The following is a 21,249-nucleotide window of genomic DNA, read 5'->3' as shown; positions in this document are numbered from 1 at the left end:
ATCCAATTTTGTGTACATTTGCAATGTATTACACTGCCACCGGCAATGTAATACACTGAAAATGTACATTTGCCCAGTAAATTTCAAAATTTGGACTGGGGGAAGTATGGAGTGAAGTGTATTATGGGTAATTCCATTGGGTGGTCTTTTGGCAGGTATATTATGTACATTTGCCAAGTATTGTTCAAAATTTGGACTGGGGGAGTATGTTCCCATGTGTTCTATTGATAATCCAATTTTGTGTACATTTGCAATGTATTACACTGCCACCGGCAATGTAATACACTGAAAATGTACATTTGCCCAGTAAATTTCAAAATTTGGACTGGGGGAAGTATGGAGTGAAGTGTATTATGGGTAATTCCATTGGGTGGTCTTTTGGCAAGTATAGCTTGTACATTTGCCATGTATTGTTCAAAATTTGGACTGGGGGAGTATGTTCCTATGTGTTCTATTGATAATCCAATTTTGTGTACATTTGCAATGTATTACACTGCCACCGGCAATGTAATACACTGAAAATGTACATTTGCCCAGTAAATTTCAAAATTTGGACTGGGGGAAGTATGGAGTGAAGTGTATTATGGGTAATTCCATTGGGTGGTCTTTTGGCAAGTATAGCATGTACATTTGCCATGTATTGTTCAAAATTTGGACTGGGGGAGTATGTTCCTATGTGTTCTATTGATAATCCAATTTTGTGTACATTTGCAATGTATTACACTGCCACCGGCAATGTAATACACTGAAAATGTACATTTGCCCAGTAAATTTCAAAATTTGGACTGGGGGAGTATGCAGTGAAGTGTATTATGGGTAATTCCATTAGGCGTACATTTGGCAAGTATATTATGTACATTTGCCAAGTATTGTTCAAAATTTGGACTGGGGGAGTATGTTCCCATGTGTTCTATTGATAATCCAATTTTGTGTACATTTGCAATGTATTACACTGCCACCGGCAATGTAATACACTGAAAATGTACATTTGCCCAGTAAATTTCAAAATTTGGACTGGGGGAGTATGCAGTGAAGTGTATTATGGGTAATTCCATTGGGTGGTCTTTTGGCAAGTATAGCTTGTACATTTGCCATGTATTGTTCAAAATTTGGACTGGGGGAGTATGTTCCCATGTGTTCTATTGATAATCCAATTTTGTGTACATTTGCAATGTATTACACAGCCACCGGCAATGTAATACACTGGATATGTACATTTGCCCAGTAAATTTCAAAATTTGGACTGGGGGAGTATGGAGTGAAGTGTATTATGGGTAATTCCATTAGGCGTACATTTGGCAAGTATGTTATGTACATTTGCCCTGTATTGTTCAAAATTTGGACTGGGGGAGTATGTTCCCATGTGTTCTATTGATAATCCAATTTTGTGTACATTTGCAATGTATTACACAGCCACCGGCAATGTAATACACTGGATATGTACATTTGGCCAGTAAATGTCAAAATTTGGACTGGGGGAGTATGGAGTGAAGTGTATTATGGGTAATTCCATTAGGCGTACATTTGGCAAGTATATTATGTACATTTGCCAAGTATTGTTCAAAATCTGGACTGGGGGAGTATGTTCCCATGAGTTCTATTGATAATCCAATTTTGTGTACATTTGCAATGTATTACACTGCCACCGGCAATGTAATACACTGGATATGTACATTTGCCCAGTAAATTTCAAAATTTGGACTGGGGGAGTATGGAGTGAAGTGTATTATGGGTAATTCCATTAGGCGTACATTTGGCAAGTATATTATGTACATTTGCCAAGTATTGTTCAAAATTTGGACTGGGGGAGTATGTTCCCATGTGTTCTATTGATAATCCAATTTTGTGTACATTTGCAATGTATTACACAGCCACCGGCAATGTAATACACTGAAAATGTACATTTGCCCAGTAAATTTCAAAATTTGGACTGGGGGAAGTATGGAGTGAAGTGTATTATGGGTAATTCCATTGGGTGGTCTTTTGGCAAGTATAGCTTGTACATTTGCCATGTATTGTTCAAAATTTGGACTGGGGGAGTATGTTCCCATGTGTTCTATTGATAATCCAATTTTGTGTACATTTGCAATGTATTACACTGCCACCGGCAATGTAATACGCTGAAAATGTACATTTGCCCAGTAAATTTCAAAATTTGGACTGGGGGAGTATGGAGTGAAGTGTATTATGGGTAATTCCATTGGGCGTACATTTGGCAAGTATATTATGTACATTTGCCATGTATTGTTCAAAATTTGGACCGGGGGAGTATGTTCCCATGAGTTCTATTGATAATCCAATTTTGTGTACATTTGCAATGTATTACACTGCCACCGGCAATGTAATACACTGGATATGTACATTTGCCCAGTAAATTTCAAAATTTGGACTGGGGGAGTATGGAGTGAAGTGTATTATGGGTAATTCCATTAGGCGTACATTTGGCAAGTATATTATGTACATTTGCCAAGTATTGTTCAAAATTTGGACTGGGGGAGTATGTTCCCATGTGTTCTATTGATAATCCAATTTTGTGTACATTTGCAATGTATTACACTGCCACCGGCAATGTAATACACTGAAAATGTACATTTGCCCAGTAAATTTCAAAATTTGGACTGGGGGAAGTATGGAGTGAAGTGTATTATGGGTAATTCCATTGGGCGTACATTTGGCAAGTATAGCTTGTACATTTGCCATGTATTGTTCAAAATTTGGTCTGGGGGAGTATGTTCCCATGTGTTCTATTGATAATCCAATTTTGTGTACATTTGCAATGTATTACACTGCCACCGGCAATGTAATACACTGGATATGTACATTTGCCCAGTAAATTTCAAAATTTGGACTGGGGGAGTATGGAGTGAAGTGTATTATGGGTAATTCCATTAGGCGTACATTTGGCAAGTATATTATGTACATTTGCCATGTATTGTTCAAAATTTGGACCGGGGGAGTATGTTCCCATGTGTTCTATTGATAATCCCATTGGGCGTACAATTGGGAAGTATTGCATGTACATTTGCCCAGTAAATTACAAATTTGGACCGGGGGAGTATGTTCCCATGTGTTCTATTCATAATCCCATTGGGAGTACAATTGGGAAGTATCGCGTGTACATTTGGCCAGTATTTTACAAATTTGGACCGGGGGTGCATGTTCCCATGTGTTCTATTGATAATCCCATTGTGCGTACAATTGGGATGTATTACATGTACATTTGCCCAGTAAATTACAAATTTGGACCGGGGGAGTATGTCCTAATGTGTAGTATGGGGAATCCCATTGGGCGTACAATTGGAAAGTATCGCGTGTACATTTGGCAAGTAAATTACAAATTTCGACCGGGGGAGTATGTCCTAATGTGTAGTATGGGGAATCCCATTGGGCGTACAATTGAGAAGTATCGCGTGTACATTTGGCCAGTATTTTACAAATTTGGACCCTTGGGGCATGTACTGACGCGTATCATGGGGAATCCCATCGGGCGTACATTTGCAATGTATCACATTGGCGCCGGCAATGCATTGCGCGGCTCAGGCCGGCGTACATTTGCCACGCAATCCCGGCATTAGGCTAGTATGGTCGCACGCCACCTGGTGGAATTGTCCGGTAGCGCGGTTTTTGGCACTTTTCGGAAAAAAAATCATATCTCGGGCCCCGGGGGCCCCAGAGACGCGCCGTTTCGACTTTGGCGGACTGGAAGACCGTACGGATTTTACCAGGGGGGCGGCCTATTTTTAGCGCGAAAAAAAAGGGGGGGTACACCAAGTACGGGAGGCTAGTATTTTTTCAGGCCTTTTGCGCGGCTGGCGCCGACGACGTCCCTTCGTGTAGGGAAAGACACTCCGAGGGTAGATATGGATGGTATTTTGATAAATATAATGCTTTTACGGATTAGAAACAGCGCAAGCTTTCTGTAAGCTTTCCTATAATTTAATCTTTTGTGAGCATATTATTTATGACATCAAATCTCTATAAGGCTACTGTATTTCTTTCTGGGCTTGGCTGACCAGAATGGGTGTTGGGAAGACATAGTTATTTCAGAATTAAACATCAGTTTTTTTGAGAGGTTATTCAGATGGAAGGTAGTGTCGTCGGTGTAGACTCGTAGCGACAATCACTTTTTTGTTATAGGGTTTTACACTACCTTTCATACGTTTGGGGTCACTTAGAAATGTCCTTGTTTTCCATGAGAACATACATGAAATTAGTTTGAATAGGAAATGTAGCAAAATTAATAGGAAGTAGTCATTGACAGAGTTAGAAATAATTATTTTTCATTGAAATAATAATTGTGTCCTCCAAGCTTTTGTCAAAGAATCCTCCATTTGCAGCAATTACAGCCTTGCAGACCTTTGGCATTCTGGTTGTCAATTTGTTGAGGTAATCTGAAGAGATTTGACCCCATGCTTCCTGAAGCACCTCACACTAGTTGGATTGGCTTGATGAGCACTTTTTACATACCAAAGTTGCTCCCACAACAGTTTAACACGGTTGAGATCCAGTGACTGTGCTGACCACTCCGTTATAGACCAGCTGACTGCTTCTTCCCTAAATAGTTATTGGCGTTGCAAAATTGATTTATAGTCTTCCTTCTTCGAGATCCCTTTTTGCCTGTACATATCTCCCACTTTACCACCACCAAATCACTCTCAAACCAGCACATTGTCTCTACCATGCTTGACAGATGGTGTCAAGCACTCCTACTTTTTTCCAAACTTCTTTTGTCTAGTGTCTTTGTTTTCTTTTGCCCATCTGAATCTTTTATTTGCCTTTTTTTTCTTTACAACTCTGCGTAGAAGGCCAGCATTCCAGAGTTGCTTCTTCACTGTTGACGTTGAGACTGGTGTTTTGTGGGTACTATTTAATTAAGCTGCCAGTTGAGGACCTGTGAGGCATCTGTTGGACACCAGGGCCTCACACTCCTTTTTCTATTCTGGTTAGAGATTCTGGTTTGCGCTGTGCTATGAATGGAGTAGTACACATCATTGTACGAGATCTTCAGTTTCTTGGCAATCTTTCGCATGGAATTGCCAAGAATTCATTTTTCAGAACAAGAGACTGACAAGAAGAAATTTATTCATGGTCATTTTGAGGCCAGTTTTATTGCTTCTTTAATCAGCACAACAGTTTTCAGCTGTGCTAAAATAATTGTAAAATAATTATAATGAGCCTTTTAAAATTATAAACTTGGATTAGCAAGCACAATGTGCCATTGGAACACAGGACTGTTGGTTGCTGATAATGGGCTTCTGTATGCCTATGTAGATATTCCATAAAAAATCAGCCGTTTCCAGCTACAAGTCATTTACAACATTAACAATATCTACGCTGTATTTCTGATCAGTTTAATGTTATTTTAATGGCAAACAAAACATGCTTTTTTTTCTAAAACAATGGCATTTCTAGGTGACCCCAAACTTTTGAACGGTAGGTTACCTCTGCTGCAGAGGATAAGTTCATTGGAGTTACCAGCATCAGAAACTGGCAATTAACTGCACCTCAGATTGCACCCCATATGAATGCTACACAGTTCCAAGTAACAGACACATCTCAACATCAGTTATTCAGAGGAGACTGCTTCAATCAGGTCCTTATGGTTGAACTGCTGCAAAGAAACCATTACTGAAAGACACCAATAAGATAAAGAGACTTGCTTGGGCCAAGAAACACAAGAAATTGAGAATGGGTGAACAGAATGGGTGAACAGATGATTTCCGCAAGTGTGTTTCCCACCGTGAAGCATGGTGGAGGAGGTGTGAGGTTGGTTAGCTGGTGACACTGTCTGTGATTTTTTTTAGAATCCAAGGCACAATCAACCAGCATGGCTGCCACAGAATTCTGCAGTGATACGCCATCCCATCTGGTTTGCGCTTAGTGGGACTATAATTTGTTTTTCAATATGACAATGAACCAAAACCCACCTCCAGGCTGTGTAAGGGCTATTTGATCAAGAAGTAGAAGTAACAGTGCTGCTTCAGATGACCTGGACACAATGACCTGACCTCAACCCAATTGAGATTGTTTGGGATAAAACAGACCACAGAGTGATGAAAAAGCAGCCACCAAGTGCTTAGTATATGTGGGAACTCCTTCAAGACTGTTGGAAAAGCATTCCAGATTACTACCTCGTGAAGCTGGTTTTGAGAATGCCAAGAGGGTCCCTATTATTCTATAATGTGGAGAATAGTAAAAAAATATATATATTGAATTAGTAGTTTTGTCCATACATTTGACTGGTCCTGTGAGTGTATATATATATATATATATATATATACACACACACACACACACACACAGTGGGGAGAACAAGTATTTGATACACTGCCAATTTAGCAGGTTTTCCCACTTACAAAGCATGTAGAAGTCTGTCATTTTTATCATAGGTACTCTTCAACTGTGAGTGATGGAATCTAAAACAAAAATCCTGAAAATCACATTGTATGATCTTTAAGTAATTCATTTTATTGCATGACATAAGTATATGATACATCAGAAAAGCAGAACTTAATATTTGATACAGAAACCTTTGTTTGCAATTACAGAGATCATACATTTCCTGTAGTTCTTGACCAGGTTTGCACACACTGCAGCAGGGATTTTGGCCCACTCCTCCATACAGACCTTCTCCAGGTCCTTCAGGTTTCGGGGCTGTCGCTGGGCAATACAGACTTTCAGCTCCCTCCAAAGATTTTCTATTGGGTTCAGATCTGGAGACTGGCTAGGCCACTCCAGGACCTTGAGATGCTTCTTACGGAGCCTCTCCTTAGTTGCCCTGGCTGTGTGTTTCGGGTCGTTGTCATGCTGGAAGACCCAGCCACGACCCATCTTCAATGCCCTTACTGAGGGAAGGAGGTTGTTGGTCAAGATCTCGCGATACATGGCCCCATCCATCCTCCCTTCAATACGGTGCAGTCGTCCTGTCTCCTTTGCAGAAAAGCATCCCCAAAGAATGATGTTTCCACCTCCATGCTTCACGGTTGGGATGGTGTTCATGGGGTTGTACTCATCTTTCTTCTTTCTCCAAACACGGAGAGTGGAGTTTAGACCAAATAGCTCTATTTTTGTCTCATCAGACCACATGACCTTCTCCCATTCCTCCTCTGGATCATCCAGATGGTAATTGGCAAACTTCAGATGGGCCTGGACATGCGCTGGCTTGAGCAGGGGGACCTTGCGTGCGCTGCAGGATTTTAATCCATGACGGCGTAGTGTGTTACTAATGGTTTTCTTTGAGACTGTGGTCCCAGCTCTCTTCAGGTCATTGACCAGGTCCTGCCGTGTAGTTCTGGGCTGATCCCTCACCTTCCTCATGATCATTGATGCCCCACGAGGTGAGATCTTGCATGGAGCCCCAGACTGAGGGAGATTGACCGTCATCTTGAACTTCCATTTTCTAATAATTGCGCCAACAGTTGTTGCCTTCTCACCAAGCTACTTGCCTATTGTCCTGTAGCCCATCCCAGCCTTGTGCAGGTCTACAATTCTATCCCTGATGTCCTTACACAACTCTCTGGTCTTGGCCATTGTGAAGAGGTTGGAGTCTGTTTGATTGAGTTTGTGGACAGGTGTCTTTTATACAGGTAACAAGTTCAAACAGGTGCAGTTAATACAGGTAATGAGTGGAGAACAGGATGGCTTCGTAAAGAAAAACTAAGTGTGTGTGTGTGTGTATATATATATATATATGAATTCTTATTAATAATAATAGTGTTGTTAGTTTACGATAAAAAAGTCCCATGTTAAGTGGTGTGTAAATAAGTGGAAAACATCTTAATTTAAATGCATTTAACTGAGGCTTTGACACAATAAAATGTGAAATGGTTTCTACAGACATTATAGCACAAGTGATTTAGTAGGATGTAAGATATTACATATTTAGTCTGTTACTCGCTTAATGAAGTAAACAATATAAGTATACCCCACAGTAACTTGAAATGTACTAGTTCCTTATCACATTTATTGGTCATTTGTTAGTCTTTTTCATCTTCATAAACGATGTCTGCCCAAAATTGCTAAAAAAGATCTGGTCTATATGGACGCAATGCCAATGTTTAACAAGTCATCAATTTGGGTGGCATCACTTTTTCCCCAGGCCATGCTGTTATTCGTTGACCTCAACCACTTCCTGACGGAGCTATACCCCACTTTTTCCAGTTTGTGTCACGACCCTGAGATCACGGTACGGCGCACAGTGGCGGAGGGCTTCCATGAGGTAAGGTGGCAGGGGTTTGTGCACTGGCTAATTCTGTTGTGTAAATTAAGATGGTGGTGTGGAAATTAAAATAATGCCCACAGTCCATTTGGATAGGCTATCAATGTGATTTGTTTCCTTTCATAAAACTTAATTTTTATGATTGAATCCTGAGTACATAGTAAATATGCAGTCTGGTACTTTTGCAAATAACAAAATAACTTCCTTATGTGTATTACATTTTATATATATTATTTTTTATTTGTGCAAAGTTATTTGAAATAGAAAAAATGAAATATTTCATGTACTTAAGTATTCAGAGCCTTGATTCAGTACTTTATTAGCAATCACACCTTCAAGTCTCCTTGGGTATGCCTCTACCAGCTTTGCAAACTTATTGCAAACTTATGCATATATTTGTGACTCACTAACTACTTAGATTTCTATCAAAATGTAAACTATCTCCGTAGTCCTGCCACAAATGTTCAACAGGGTTTGGCTAGGCTACTCAATGACATTCACAGACTTGTCCCAAAGCCACGCCTGCATAATCTTGTACCCGGTCTGAGTTCCGGTGCGCATTGGATCTGATTTTCTTTAAGGACATCTGAGAAGCATCCCCATAACATGTTAGAGTGGTCACTGGTTTCTTGGTAACCCCCCCCCCCCCCCCCTTCTTGCCCAGTAATTTACTTTGGCCGGACAGCCGGTTCTAGGAAGAGTGGTTCCAAACTTCTTCCCTTTTACAATGATCGAGCCCACTGTTCTCCTGGGAACTTTCAATGCTATGGCATTTTTTGTAACCTTTCCCAGATCTATGCGTTGACACAATTTTATCTCAGTGGTCTATGGGGATTTCCTTGGACTCATGACTTTGCTCTGACATGCACTGTGAAGTGTGGGACTTGCTAAGGTTTGTGTTTTTTTTAGGTGTGTGCTTTTCTAAATCATGTCCACTTAACTGAATTTGCCACAGAAGGACTCCAATCAAGTTCTAGAGACTGATGATATGATCACTTAACATGATGCATAATATGAGCACAATATGGAGTGTCATGGCAAAAGGGCTGAATTCTTACATACATTAGATTTTTATGTTGTTCATTTTTAAGTAAGGTGTTGGGCCATGTGAGCCTCCAGAACAGCTTCATTGAGCATTGGCATAAATTCTACAAGTCTCTGAAACTCTACTGGAGGGATGGAACACCATACTTCCAAAAGATATTCCCTCATTTGGTGTTTTGATGATGGTGGTGGAAAGGGCTGTCTAACACGCCGGTCCAATATCTCCCATAGGTGTTCAATTGGGTTGAGATCTGATGACTGCAAAAGCCATAGCATTTGATTCACATCAATTTCATACTCATCAGACCATTCGGTGACCCCTCATCTCCTGTTGATGGGGGCGTTACCATCCCGGATCAGCCTCAGTAATGAACCTTCTTTCAAAGCCACTTAGATCCATTCCTCTTGCCATCTTGATCCAAAATTGAGGTCAATTGGGCCCGCTGAGCATTTTTATACATTCCACATAGGATGTTAATTGCTTCATTGAATCAGTACACCGGTTTGTCATAGAGGATTCTGTTTTAGTAGCACAGGCATTAATTGTCCTAGAAGGGGTCTGGGGGCGATTGCTGATGGTCACTTCTTGTTGCTTTTTTGACAGAAAATAAGATAGATCTTATAGGGTTTATTTTATTGTGTGGTTTGTGTGTTATGATGAATGTGGTTTCTAGTTCATCCACTTTTTCTAGATGTTCAAGGTAAAATCTAATGTTCATAGATATATCTGATGTTTATTATAATAAAGGTGCTGTAGATCTATCAGTCACTCAGATTTGTTTTACCAGAAAATTACACAACAAAGCCCAAGTACATTACACAGTATAAATATATTCTTAGTAATAAGTAACATGATATAATGCAACATTTCCCCAAAATATTTTGACCTGAGTCTAAGCCAAAATATCACGGATGAGACATTTCCACTGTACAGAGCCTTGTGTCATCATCAGAGTGCTGCTTTCATTTGAAGTTCTCATTTTTGTTCATTCAATAACTTTGTAACAAGGGAAAAAATATGGATGAAGGTCTTAGTCATAGTATAGAAAAGTGTTGGCAGGCTGAGCATAGTAGCGTAGATAACTTATTGCTCAATTTTTTTGCTTGAGTTAGTTACTGAGGAGCCAAAAGTCACTGCGGTTTCTGTAGCGGTGTAGGACAGAGTTGCAGGAAATACTGCTTTGGCCAGTCAATGGTATATGTACTTTTTATACTGTATAAAACCTGACTGTTCAGTTCTTTAGGTTTAGTGAGTAAGTTCTGCTAATGTACTCATTCTAATCCCTTTCCTATCCCATCCTTTGGTTTCCATTTTTAGTAGCATACACAAAAAAATCACATGCCCACAGTTTGTGTCCTGTACCAGAATGCCAACGATAATAGCTTAAATACTAGCTATCTTCCGTAGACGATGTTAGCTAATATTGCAGATGAAGATAAACAAACAAACAAACAAACACATTGATTTGACAGGCATTCCTTCTCAGGATTGCCACACATTTTTATATTGGTGGACTTTATTCGGAGCATTATCTATGCTATCCAGCTGTTAAATTTAGTTTTAGAAGAATTTATACACCATTTCTTAAGGTCCTAAATGATACTCAATTTGTGGAGCTATCTGGGAATTTATCAGTTGTAAGCATCCTTCATTTCTTTGTTTTAATATTTCTCTTCAGCTAGTCTAAAAACATTTAATGAAGGAGTAAACATCATAAAATCTATCTTGTCCAATGCATAGAAAAAATATGTAATGTTTAGTTTGATCAATTAGTCTAATTGCCAGAAATAGAAATTGATTAGATGAGCTCAAAATCTGGTTTTGTTTCGCCTAACATAATGTCAGTATTTAATGTCAGTTATTTTCCTCCTTTCCTCTCGTTTCTTCTCTTCTATGACTTTCTACTTCTATGATTCCTCAGGTTGTCAAGTTGTTGTGCCCCAATGTCCACTTCATTCACAAGGAGCTGGTTGTCTTACTGCAGGATGACTCACTTGAGGTGAGACGCACACTGTTACAACACACTTTAAAAAAATATATAATAATATTCAGTAATACTGTGCTTGCTAGCTTATCTTAAAATATTTATAGTTGTAAAATGAATAATAGCAGTGGTACTGACAGCACTTGTAATGGTTGTGATGACAGATGGAAAAAAAAAATCTTCTCACAACCAGTATGTAGTGTCTCTTTATTTGTATAACGTTTTGAAAGAATACAGTGAGCACAACAGTCTTTATGACAGGAGTAAGGATTCTGTATTCAGTCTCTTGTTAAAAAGAAAATTAAATATCTTTAACTCAGGGGAAACTAGAATCACAGCACAACAATCCAGGGAATTAACAACATAGTCCAATCAAAGGCTGAAAAAAATGGATGACTAAGAAAATGACAAAGGGAGCTTATGGTATCAAAGACCAGAAGCTTGTAGAAACAATTTATCAGTCATTACACTGATCCTTAAGCATTAACTCAGAGTCTAACTAACACACAATGAGGACTGGAACTGGAAGCATGTGGAGAAACAAGTCTTCTGTTAGTTTTATTGACATAGACAGAAGCCAAATTAACAACAACTGATGCAATCAGTTGTTCTCTGCCTATACCCACCAGCCAGGCTTGGGATGTCCACAGGGTCCTAAAGTTGCCATGCCGCCCTAAACACTCAAAACAGTCATAAACAATAGATTGACACTGAGTGAAAAACCTTTTTCTTCATTGTGGTTCTTCATTTACGTGAAACCGAATGAAATGGACAGTCACGCCTAAGGTGCTAATTAATTAAAAACATTCAGATAGAACCCATATAATGGAAATGCGATACAACTGCTTATCGAACATCCTATTACACATGCCATTACATTAAAAAGAAACAGATTTAAGACGTATTTGGTACATCTTCTTCAATCGAAACCAATTAATTGTGTTTGAGTATTGGCTGTATTTTTATGCATACTCTATGGACTGGTTAAGCTATACACTGCTAACATTTATCAATGATTGTGGTAGAGAATGTCGACTATGCTGTTGGGTCATACTCTAGTTTGTGCATGGCTACTTATGATAAATTAAATTGTATTAATGTCTTGGTTTGCATTACCTTAAGCCATAGATTTTCACCCCTGTGCATTTCTGTCTGCTCTCCGTCTCTTTCATTGCATTCTACAGCATCCAGTGAAATGTGTATCATGAAACATTTCACTCTCGATGTTCCTGAACAGATTTCAGTTGGACTTTGATGTGGCTGCTATCTGTTCCTAAATGAAGCGACGTGTAGCTTGGAGGAGCAGGGCTGCATAGGGTGTTTAAAATATCACGCAATCACAGGCAACAGCAGGTTGTTTCCCTGAGTGTGCTAACGTTATAAGCCCAGACATTTTTCCATTCAATCCTGTGAGATAGCAGAGTTTTGCCAAGCTTATTTTTTTCAAACATGCTAATGTTCTCTTCTGTACAACCGGAGCAGCCTAACCATAGTCGACTGGAAAATGACCCTCAGGAAAACGCATCCTCCACTCGCTTTTCAAGTGAATATGGAGGTTGTGTTTTCCCCCTACCCCTGTTCTTGCTGCCCTGCTGATAATTTCTCATTCTAAATCTAGACTGATTTAAAAACATTTATTAGTGATGACAAGATTCTATTGAGAATGGTCTCATGTGTCAGAAAACTATCACATGATTAAAGTACAGCAAGCAGCCTGAGGCAAAGAACAGAGTGGAAGCCCTTTATTCAAGACCTGCCTAAATTAATGGATGGTCTACTTTAGTGATTTATTACAGGGATATGTTTTATGACTGGAGGCGGGACTTATCTCAGATGTCAGTCTGATTAGAGGTGTACAGGACTGTGCAAAAGTGTTAGGCCATTCTTAAAATCTTAAATGAATGCCATTTGTCTGAGCAGTAAGTGTTTTTTGGGCTTGATGTTGAAGTAAACACAAAGTAACAATAATGTAATCAAATGTAACAAAAACTGTGTTTTTGCCAGAGTGATTGAGTGATTGTCTCTTACTGACTGACTGATTGATTCTTCCAAGCATCTTGCAGGATTTGAAATAGAACTTTTCTTTGGCTGCGTTTTGTTTCTACTCTTTGTTCTTCTTCCATCTGAAGACATATGTAGGTCCTAATCATGTTCGCAGAGTATTTGTGGACAGTGTCATGCTGAATGTTCAGATTTTGCCTATCAGTCATTTTCCTGAAGGTACAGCATGATGCGTCAAAACTTTATTTCTCTGCATTTATATTCAGATTGTTGGCTGAAATGCACCCCTAGACCATGACTGCGCTCACAGAAGGCTGCAGACAGGCATCGATGTACTTTACACCAACTCTTCTTTGTCCATTTCTTGTTAGATTTCTTTTCATGGTTTCAGCATATACTTTGCTGCCAGTTGACTCTGCCAGATGATGAGCCAAGCACTTCACAGGATTTCCTTCTGTTCCTCAAGGAAGTGATCATTAAGTACTTTCATCAGATAAAGACAGTCTTCTCTTTTTGTCCCGTTAGCTCAAGTTTCATCATGATTCTTTTTGCCATTTCACAGAATATTGATTACCTTATGAACAACACAAAACATTCTTATTACTTTTTATTGTATTACATTATGCATTGTATTTATTCAAATTGTATATTGGGTATGTGCAAGCAAATAAACACTGCCCAGATAAAAAAAGCTTAAACTATTTTCTCAAGTGGTAATATTTTTGCACAGTGTATATACTAGGACACAACCTTAATATTTACAATAAGGGCACAACTGTCTAAGCCACAAAGCTAGAGGGACAGCACGGAACATAGCTATGACCAGAAAGTCTTCCTATAGATTATTATCTTTAGGCCTGCTTTAAAGGAGCATACGGTGTGCTGGAATTTTAGGTGGTCTGGGAGGGCATTCCTGAGACCAGAGGCAAATCAGATCCCACAAGTAGCCGAGTTTGGGCCTGGGAGAGCTTGGGCCTGGGAGTGTGGAGGAGGGGACAGTGTCAAATGCAGCACTCAAGTCTAGGAGACTGGAGAGCTTAGTCTCATCAAATTCTGATAACTCTTTGTGGGTAGTCGGGCACCTGTGAGCTCTCATGGTTGTTGTCTGGGGAAGTGATGCTCTCCACCAGAACATGCTGTATGTGCAGACCAATGGCTTGGCATGATGTGCATCAGAGGATGTTTCCATTCTTGACTGTTCCATACGTGATCCTGAGGTTTTGTAATGAGGCTAGGCCTGGGCTGACGTAACGAAATTGGGACCAAAAAATACCACAGATACCAGATAAATAGTTTTATGCTCCTCGGCAAGGACGCTGTAGATGGAATAGAAGTACCATTAAGTCTCTGTATCGGTCTCAGAGCATTGATTTCCACTCCTGTTTTACGGATTTGCTTTATGTGCTGAGGTCTATAAATGTTTCTAAATGCCTGAGGAGAAGGCTGTCAACCCTTGCCATTGTTCTTTATCTTCCAAAGGGCATGTTATATTGCTCTGATTAGGGGCCCACATTATTGACTTCATTTTGTTTAATAGTTTTGTTGCTTAGTTTCACTCAGGTTGTTTGAATCCTTTGAAACCTTTGTGAGAAATCCTGCTGGGTACCGGTTTTCTTTTTTTGTTACCATTCCTGAAGTGTGTTAAAATCTACAACAATTCTAAATGAGTGTTTTCCTAATTTCTGATTGATCAAATAACATTTTGCATGAATCACTCTGTGTAATTTTAGTGGTCATCATAATTTTTTCATAATTATCCCATCCCTGTACTCAACCTACAATTTTCTGTATAGTCCCTTAATCGAGTAGTGAATTTCAAACTCATTAAACCACAAAGCCTTATAAAGGGCACCTTTTGGCAAAAATAAAAAACAGACGAATATCGCAAAACATGAGTTCTGATTGCAGCAAACCATGAAGGTAATACACTAAATAATCTTTCAATTCAAAGCTTTGTGCAAATCCAAACGAACACACCACTGAGAACCACTCCTAATGTTTTCATTTATAGCTATTTGAAGTGTTTGTCATTGGAAAGGACTAAGCACCTTTCTGGTGTAAATATGATAATGCTCTGTATTGTGATATCTGAACTGGTATTGCATGAATAGTCAAATATTGGTACTATTGGTACTGTCAAAGTAATTAATTATTTCTGCAATTCACATTATTTAATTTCTATATATTCCAAGTAGAATTTTTTTTCACCCTTTTAGGTATTTTCCAGGAGCTGTTGTTGGGCTACTCAAACAAGCTAGGTTAATTTGTTTCCAGTTTTTTGGATTGGCATAGTGTTAGGAAAAACCTAAACTCATGAGTAGATCTGGGTGCATATTAATTCATTTTGTAAAAACTCTCGAAATTGTGAACAGATTTTTAAAGCTGCATTAATGCTGTAATTAAAATTAATTATTTATTTTACGCAACATAGACACTACAGAGCTGACATTTGCTGGTTAACCTATAAACTTACATTTAAATAATAATGTTGTGTTGATAATGTTTTTATTCTGTCCAGGTTTTAGATGCGCTACTAAGCCACCTTCAGGAGATTCTGGAGTTGGCTACATCAAGAGGAGAAGGGCCAGGACCTGAGAGCAAGGTAATCCTGTCATGTATCTTAAAGTATTGTAGAAATTGTGAGAATAGAGACATTTCACACATTTGGGTAAAAATTATATTTCATAAAGCCTATGTTTCACCTTGTCTAAAATGTTTAGTATAGCTCATAATGTGTTACTTCCAGCAGGTGTCAGCAAGTCCATGGTTCCTGCATAATACATAGACAGACAGTTGCTTTGGAGTAATAGTTTTTTCATATTTCTACAGTGAGGGAAAAAATTATTTGATCCACTGCTGATTTTGATGTTGGCCCACTGACAAAGAAATGATCAGTCTATAATTTTAATGGTAGGTTTATTTGATCAGTGAGGGACAGAATAACAACAAAAAAAACAGAAAAACAAGTGAAATAAGTATTTGATCCCCAGGTGTCTTTTATACAGGGAGTGCTCCTAATCTCAGCTTGTTACCTGTATAAAAGACACCTGTCCACAGAAGCAAATGATCAATCAGATTCCAAACTCTCCACCATGGCCAAGACCAAAGAGCTGTCCAAGGATGTCAGGGACAAGATTGTAAAGCTACACAAGGCTGGAATGGGCTACAAGACCATCGCCAAGCAGCTTGGTGAGAAGGTGACAACAGTTGGTGTGATTATTCACAAATGGAAGAAACACCAAAAAACTGTCAGTCTCCCTCGGTCTGGGACTCCATGCAAGATCTCACCTCGTGGAATTGCAATGATCATGAGGAAGGTGAGGGATCAGCCCAGAACTACACGGCAGAACCGTGGGCAAAGTACAAAATCAGCAAGGGATCAAAAAAAAAAATCCCTCATTGTATATGATCAAACCATAAATAATCTATATAAGGATACATGCAACAGTAGCTTCTAGTGGATTAAAGACTAAGCTTTTTTATATATATTTATTTTTTCATCCCTTCAGGAATGTTTTGCAGCGTGTTTTAACCCATCAAGCTGTGCAGGGTCCTCTCGATTACAGACTTTATGCATCGGTACTGTACTACATGCCATGCCTGCATTGCGGTAGTATAGAGAATAATCTGGGCAGACATTGGGGTCAACCAGTTACATAATCGGTCTGGGCCTTGTTGTGGATATTTTTGAACTGATTTATACTTCGTCCTATACATGTATGAATGGGTTACTAGTTAAAGGTACTGAGTCCCCATGTTTGGATAAGAAAAGGAATGTAGGAGAGGGGGATCTGGTGTTTAGGGTCATTATTGACTGGTTTCAGCAGATTTTAGCGTTACTCATAGATCTGCCTATCTGTATAACCTATCAGAGTCTATCTATTGTTTGTCCAGATGCTGTGAGTCTTCTCCTAGAGTTGAAGAGGTTACCCATGTGGGGGAGGATAGCTGGCCCCTTGTGTGAAGCCTAGGTATTGACAGTTCAAAGGGAATTAGTTTTATTGACAGGACAGCCGGTCAGCAATATACCACACCCCTTTAACTGTAAAAAATACGGACTGTTCATGTATCTACTTTAGAGACTCCTCGGATGATTGTTTGTAAGCGTTTGATGCGTCTCTCTATTTGCAAATAAACTTAATTATGCCAAGAGAATTCTGTCTCTGTACTTACTCCTTTAATAGTTCTGATCGATGAAATTGCCATCACAGCCTCTCCTATTACTCATGAAATAAGGAACATTTTTATTTTGCTAAGTAATAAAAAATTATTTGTGATACAGGTCAATTAATAAAAGTTTTCCAATGATGGGGCCTTGACAGACTTTCTATTTCACCTTATTTCTAGACATTATTGGATTGTATGGACCATGTGAAATCTACCCTCTTCACCTACCATTTATTTGGTTAAGTCTGCAATTTATGCCTATTCCTTTTTACAAAATCACTCAAGCTCCATCAATTTCGATGGGGTCCTTTGATGAACAGCAATTTTTAACATTTTCCACATTCTCATTTTAATTGAGGTCTGGGCTTTGACTGGACCACTCAAGGATCTTTTTGTTTTCAAGCCATTCCAGTGTGGTTTTGGGTGTATCTTTGGGGTAATTGTTCTGCTGGAAGAGTACACTTTTCCCAAGTCCCCCAAGTCTTTGGCAGATTTCCTTCCAGGATTTCTTTGTATGCCTCATCCATTTTGCCCTCTGTCTTCACAAGCTTTCCAGGCGCTGACACAGAGAAGCATCCCCCTAGCATGATGCTTTGGATGATGCACAGTTTTAGGCTTGTGCAAAACATGGAGCTTACCGTTGAGGACAATTTTGGTCTCATCAGAACATAGTCTCTTTTTCCACATGGTTTCAGTCTTCCACATGCCTTCTGGTTGAGATTTGATATTATTGTTTTTGCCCCTCTCCCATATTGTTGTAGTATGCATTGTCTCTCCCAGCTCAGCTGTGGAGAACTGTAACTTCTTTAGACTTGGCCTCCTTGACTGGTGCTCTTCTTACACAGATACTCAGTTTTTGAGAACTGCCTATTCAGGACAGATTATTTTGTGGATATTATGGATCTGTTTCAAATGTTCCGTCATCTTCATGTTGTTGTTTATCCTAGGAATTGTACAAACCAACTGTGGGACTTCCCAGACACAGGTGTATTTAACCTATAATCATGAGAAACACCTTGATTGCTCCTAGGTGGAGTCCATTCAACTAATTATTTGATTTCTAAAGACAGCTCATTGGTCATTTAGGTGTGTTATAGCAGAGGAGGCAAATACCTATGCAATCCATTATATTCTGTTTTATATTTAATTTAGAACCCAACTTTATACATGGCCCTTAGCCTTTAAGAGTTACTGAATGGAATATACATTATAGAACTGCAGTTTCTATGGAGACCTGTACACCCTGCTGCACATTTTCCTGTGGCTGGTGATGTGGCTGGTGATGAGCACACCTTTAGAAAACTGAAGCCAATTCAAAATGATTTGCACTCTGCCATGAGCTCAGACAGATTTTAAAATGTGGTCATGCTCTTTTTTGAAAATAAACTTGCCAAATGAAACTGGGCTTTCAGTTCAGTGCTTTGAATTTGGTGTTGGACAATGTAGCAGTCTGCAGCAACCAGACCCAATTAGGTATTCTATCATCTTCTACCCCCCCCCCCCCCTTTCATCTGGGTCCAGCAGGTGAACATCCCTGACCTGGTTCCTGCGCTGGTGGCGGCCGAGCAGAAAGCAGCCACGTCACTCCGCTGGCGGGTTCATGAAAGGTTGCTGCAGCGCTATGCCTGCCTGCCCCGTGTCATCTCTGCTGACCAAATCTACTTCCTCTTTCTGCAGAGGATGTTCACCATCATCACCACCAACGTGAGATTAGTACAGGGGTATTCAAATGTTTTAAAGTCAAGGCATTTCTAAAAGATAACCTGCATACACCTTGACACCACTAATAAAAAATAATAAAATATTATTATATCTTCGGTACTGTAGTTTATTTGATATAGTATAGAACTTTATTTAGCTATCCCATAAGAAGATCATAAAGTGCCCACAAATTCAGATAGAAAAGATAAATGCTATAGGATGGAAATCTTACACTTTTAGAGCACACGATGCGTCTCTCCTCAGTAAGTGTGCCCACTTTTGTGTTTTCAGAATGTTCTTCCTGTCCAGAGAGAAGCGACCAGGACACTTTGTATGTTCTTACGCTACAACCGCAAGCAGGAGCAGCGACAAGAGATCATCTGCAAAGTGCTGCAAGGTCTGTTTGCCTGTCTGTTGCTTTCTGACAGTGTCAGTCAGTGAGTTTTTCTACAGTATATACAGTAATCTCTAAAACGGAAGCTGGGTAATTTGGATGTTGAAGGAGAGTGAATGTTGTACTTGTAATCAGTGTAAAAGGTGCATAAGGGAGCTACCAACATCATGCGTTATGTCATCAATATACACAGAAAATATGTAGGGGGAACACACAATCATCGAGTCCTAATGTTTCGCACAAATGTAATGTATATCCTGCCTCCTCCCCATTCTTTCTGTCATCATTGTCAGAGTTGGCCAGTGGCAGAAGTTACTGGAACAGGCTCCGCTACCTGGACCTATGTGAGATTGCCATGGAGCTCTTCTCCAAAGATTACTTTTGCAAGCATTTCCTCATCCAGGCTCTGGAGCTTGTCAACGACCCTGTGGCTAATGTCAGGTACTAGTTTCATTCAAAACGAATGTACTGAAGGAGACGAACCAAGGTCCAGGCATCAAAAAATGGCCACCCTACTACTTCATTGAACACAGCCAACCGGTATTTATTGACCTGCTGGTCATCACAATCAGTGAAAATTACAGGTGTCAAACTCCTTCCAGGCCAAGTGTCTGCAGGTTTGTATTGTATTGATTACTCAAGGTCACAGATTGTAAATGAATTCCCCTCATCACATTGCTTAAATTGTAATTAGACAACAGTTGGAAGAAGAAAAAGGAAACCATCACACATTTGGTCCTCCTTGGAATGAGTTTGACTCCTCTGTTTTGGAGCAAGACTAGGTATTTCTGTTGCTGCATTCCTGCTGTCCCACCTAAGGCCCCACCTGACAAACTGAGCAGATTGATCATTTCAGAAATGATCTAAGTTCGCTCCAGGACCAGAGTTACCATCCACTGCCTGACAGGAACTCATTGTTGGAGTTTGCCAAGTTTTCCATTGATGTATTCAGTAAAACACTGAAGAAAAATGCATACTTAGACACACTCAGGCTGTTCTTTTGCCGTTTGAAAGCATTGTTTTCATTTTTCGTGCCAAATGCACACGCACCAGGTATAAGCTGTGCCACATGCTGCCCAGACTAAGGTCCACCATCAGGATGCCTGCAGACAAACACCTCCTGCAGCAGCTGGAGTTCTGTGTGCGCAAACTCCTCTGCCGGGAGAAGGACAAGGATGTGGTTGCCACCGTTCGCAAGGTAAGGGAGGGAGGCGTCAGAGTGGGTGGGTGGGAGCCTGGTGGAAGGGGAGGGAGCAAGGTAAGGGAGGGAGGCGTCAGAGTGGGTGGGTGGGAGGCTGGTGGAAGGGGAGGGAGCAAGGTAAGGGCGGGAGGCATCAGAGTGGGTGGGTGGGAGGCTGGTGGAAGGGGAGGGAGCAAGGTGGACGGTTGGATCTTTTGGAATCTCCAAATAAGATTGTCTTGTGCAAGCCTGTGTTAATGTTGAATTTTTTTCAGACAGTGCTGGAATTAGACAAAATGGACATTACAGAACCTGTAAGTAACTGCTTATTGTCTTAACTGTTCTTAGAATGTTAGATAAACGGTAGGGGTAGAAAATAGCAATGTACAATAGGCTTTTACTTCTGGTCTTAGCTGCGAATCCTTAATATAAAAAACACCAGTGGCCGCAGACCCTCCTATTTTGTATTATTTTAAATTCGCACACATTTTTAAAGACATGTTTTGCTTAATCGTTATGGGGTATTAAGCGTAAAGGCAAAATAAACACATTTAATAAA

General features: G+C 39.8%; 1 protein-coding gene across 6 annotated transcripts in view; it reads left to right on the top strand.

Annotated features, from left to right (window-relative positions):
* The window catches only part of ppp4r4 (protein phosphatase 4, regulatory subunit 4), a 68,988-nt gene that overhangs the window by 40,248 nt on the left and 7,491 nt on the right, over window positions 1-21,249 (top strand). For 5 of the 6 annotated variants that reach the window (XM_010882443.5, XM_010882440.5, XM_010882439.5 and 2 more), the window contains 8 exons: window positions 8,099-8,218; window positions 11,185-11,262; window positions 15,767-15,850; window positions 18,937-19,119; window positions 19,408-19,513; window positions 19,804-19,951; window positions 20,564-20,708; window positions 20,966-21,004. In XM_010882443.5, coding sequence (XP_010880745.2) covers window positions 8,099-8,218; window positions 11,185-11,262; window positions 15,767-15,850; window positions 18,937-19,119; window positions 19,408-19,513; window positions 19,804-19,951; window positions 20,564-20,708; window positions 20,966-21,004 — 903 coding nt within the window. The remainder of the gene's footprint in view (window positions 1-8,098; window positions 8,219-11,184; window positions 11,263-15,766; window positions 15,851-18,936; window positions 19,120-19,407; window positions 19,514-19,803; window positions 19,952-20,563; window positions 20,709-20,965; window positions 21,005-21,249) is intronic. The other variant, XM_010882441.5, reaches the window with a different exon arrangement.

This window comes from Esox lucius, chromosome 18 (genome assembly GCF_011004845.1).
Source record: "Esox lucius isolate fEsoLuc1 chromosome 18, fEsoLuc1.pri, whole genome shotgun sequence".
Lineage (NCBI taxonomy): Eukaryota > Metazoa > Chordata > Actinopteri > Esociformes > Esocidae > Esox > Esox lucius.
Note: the sequence above shows the minus strand (reverse complement) of the source record. Positions and strands in the feature narration are given on the sequence as shown.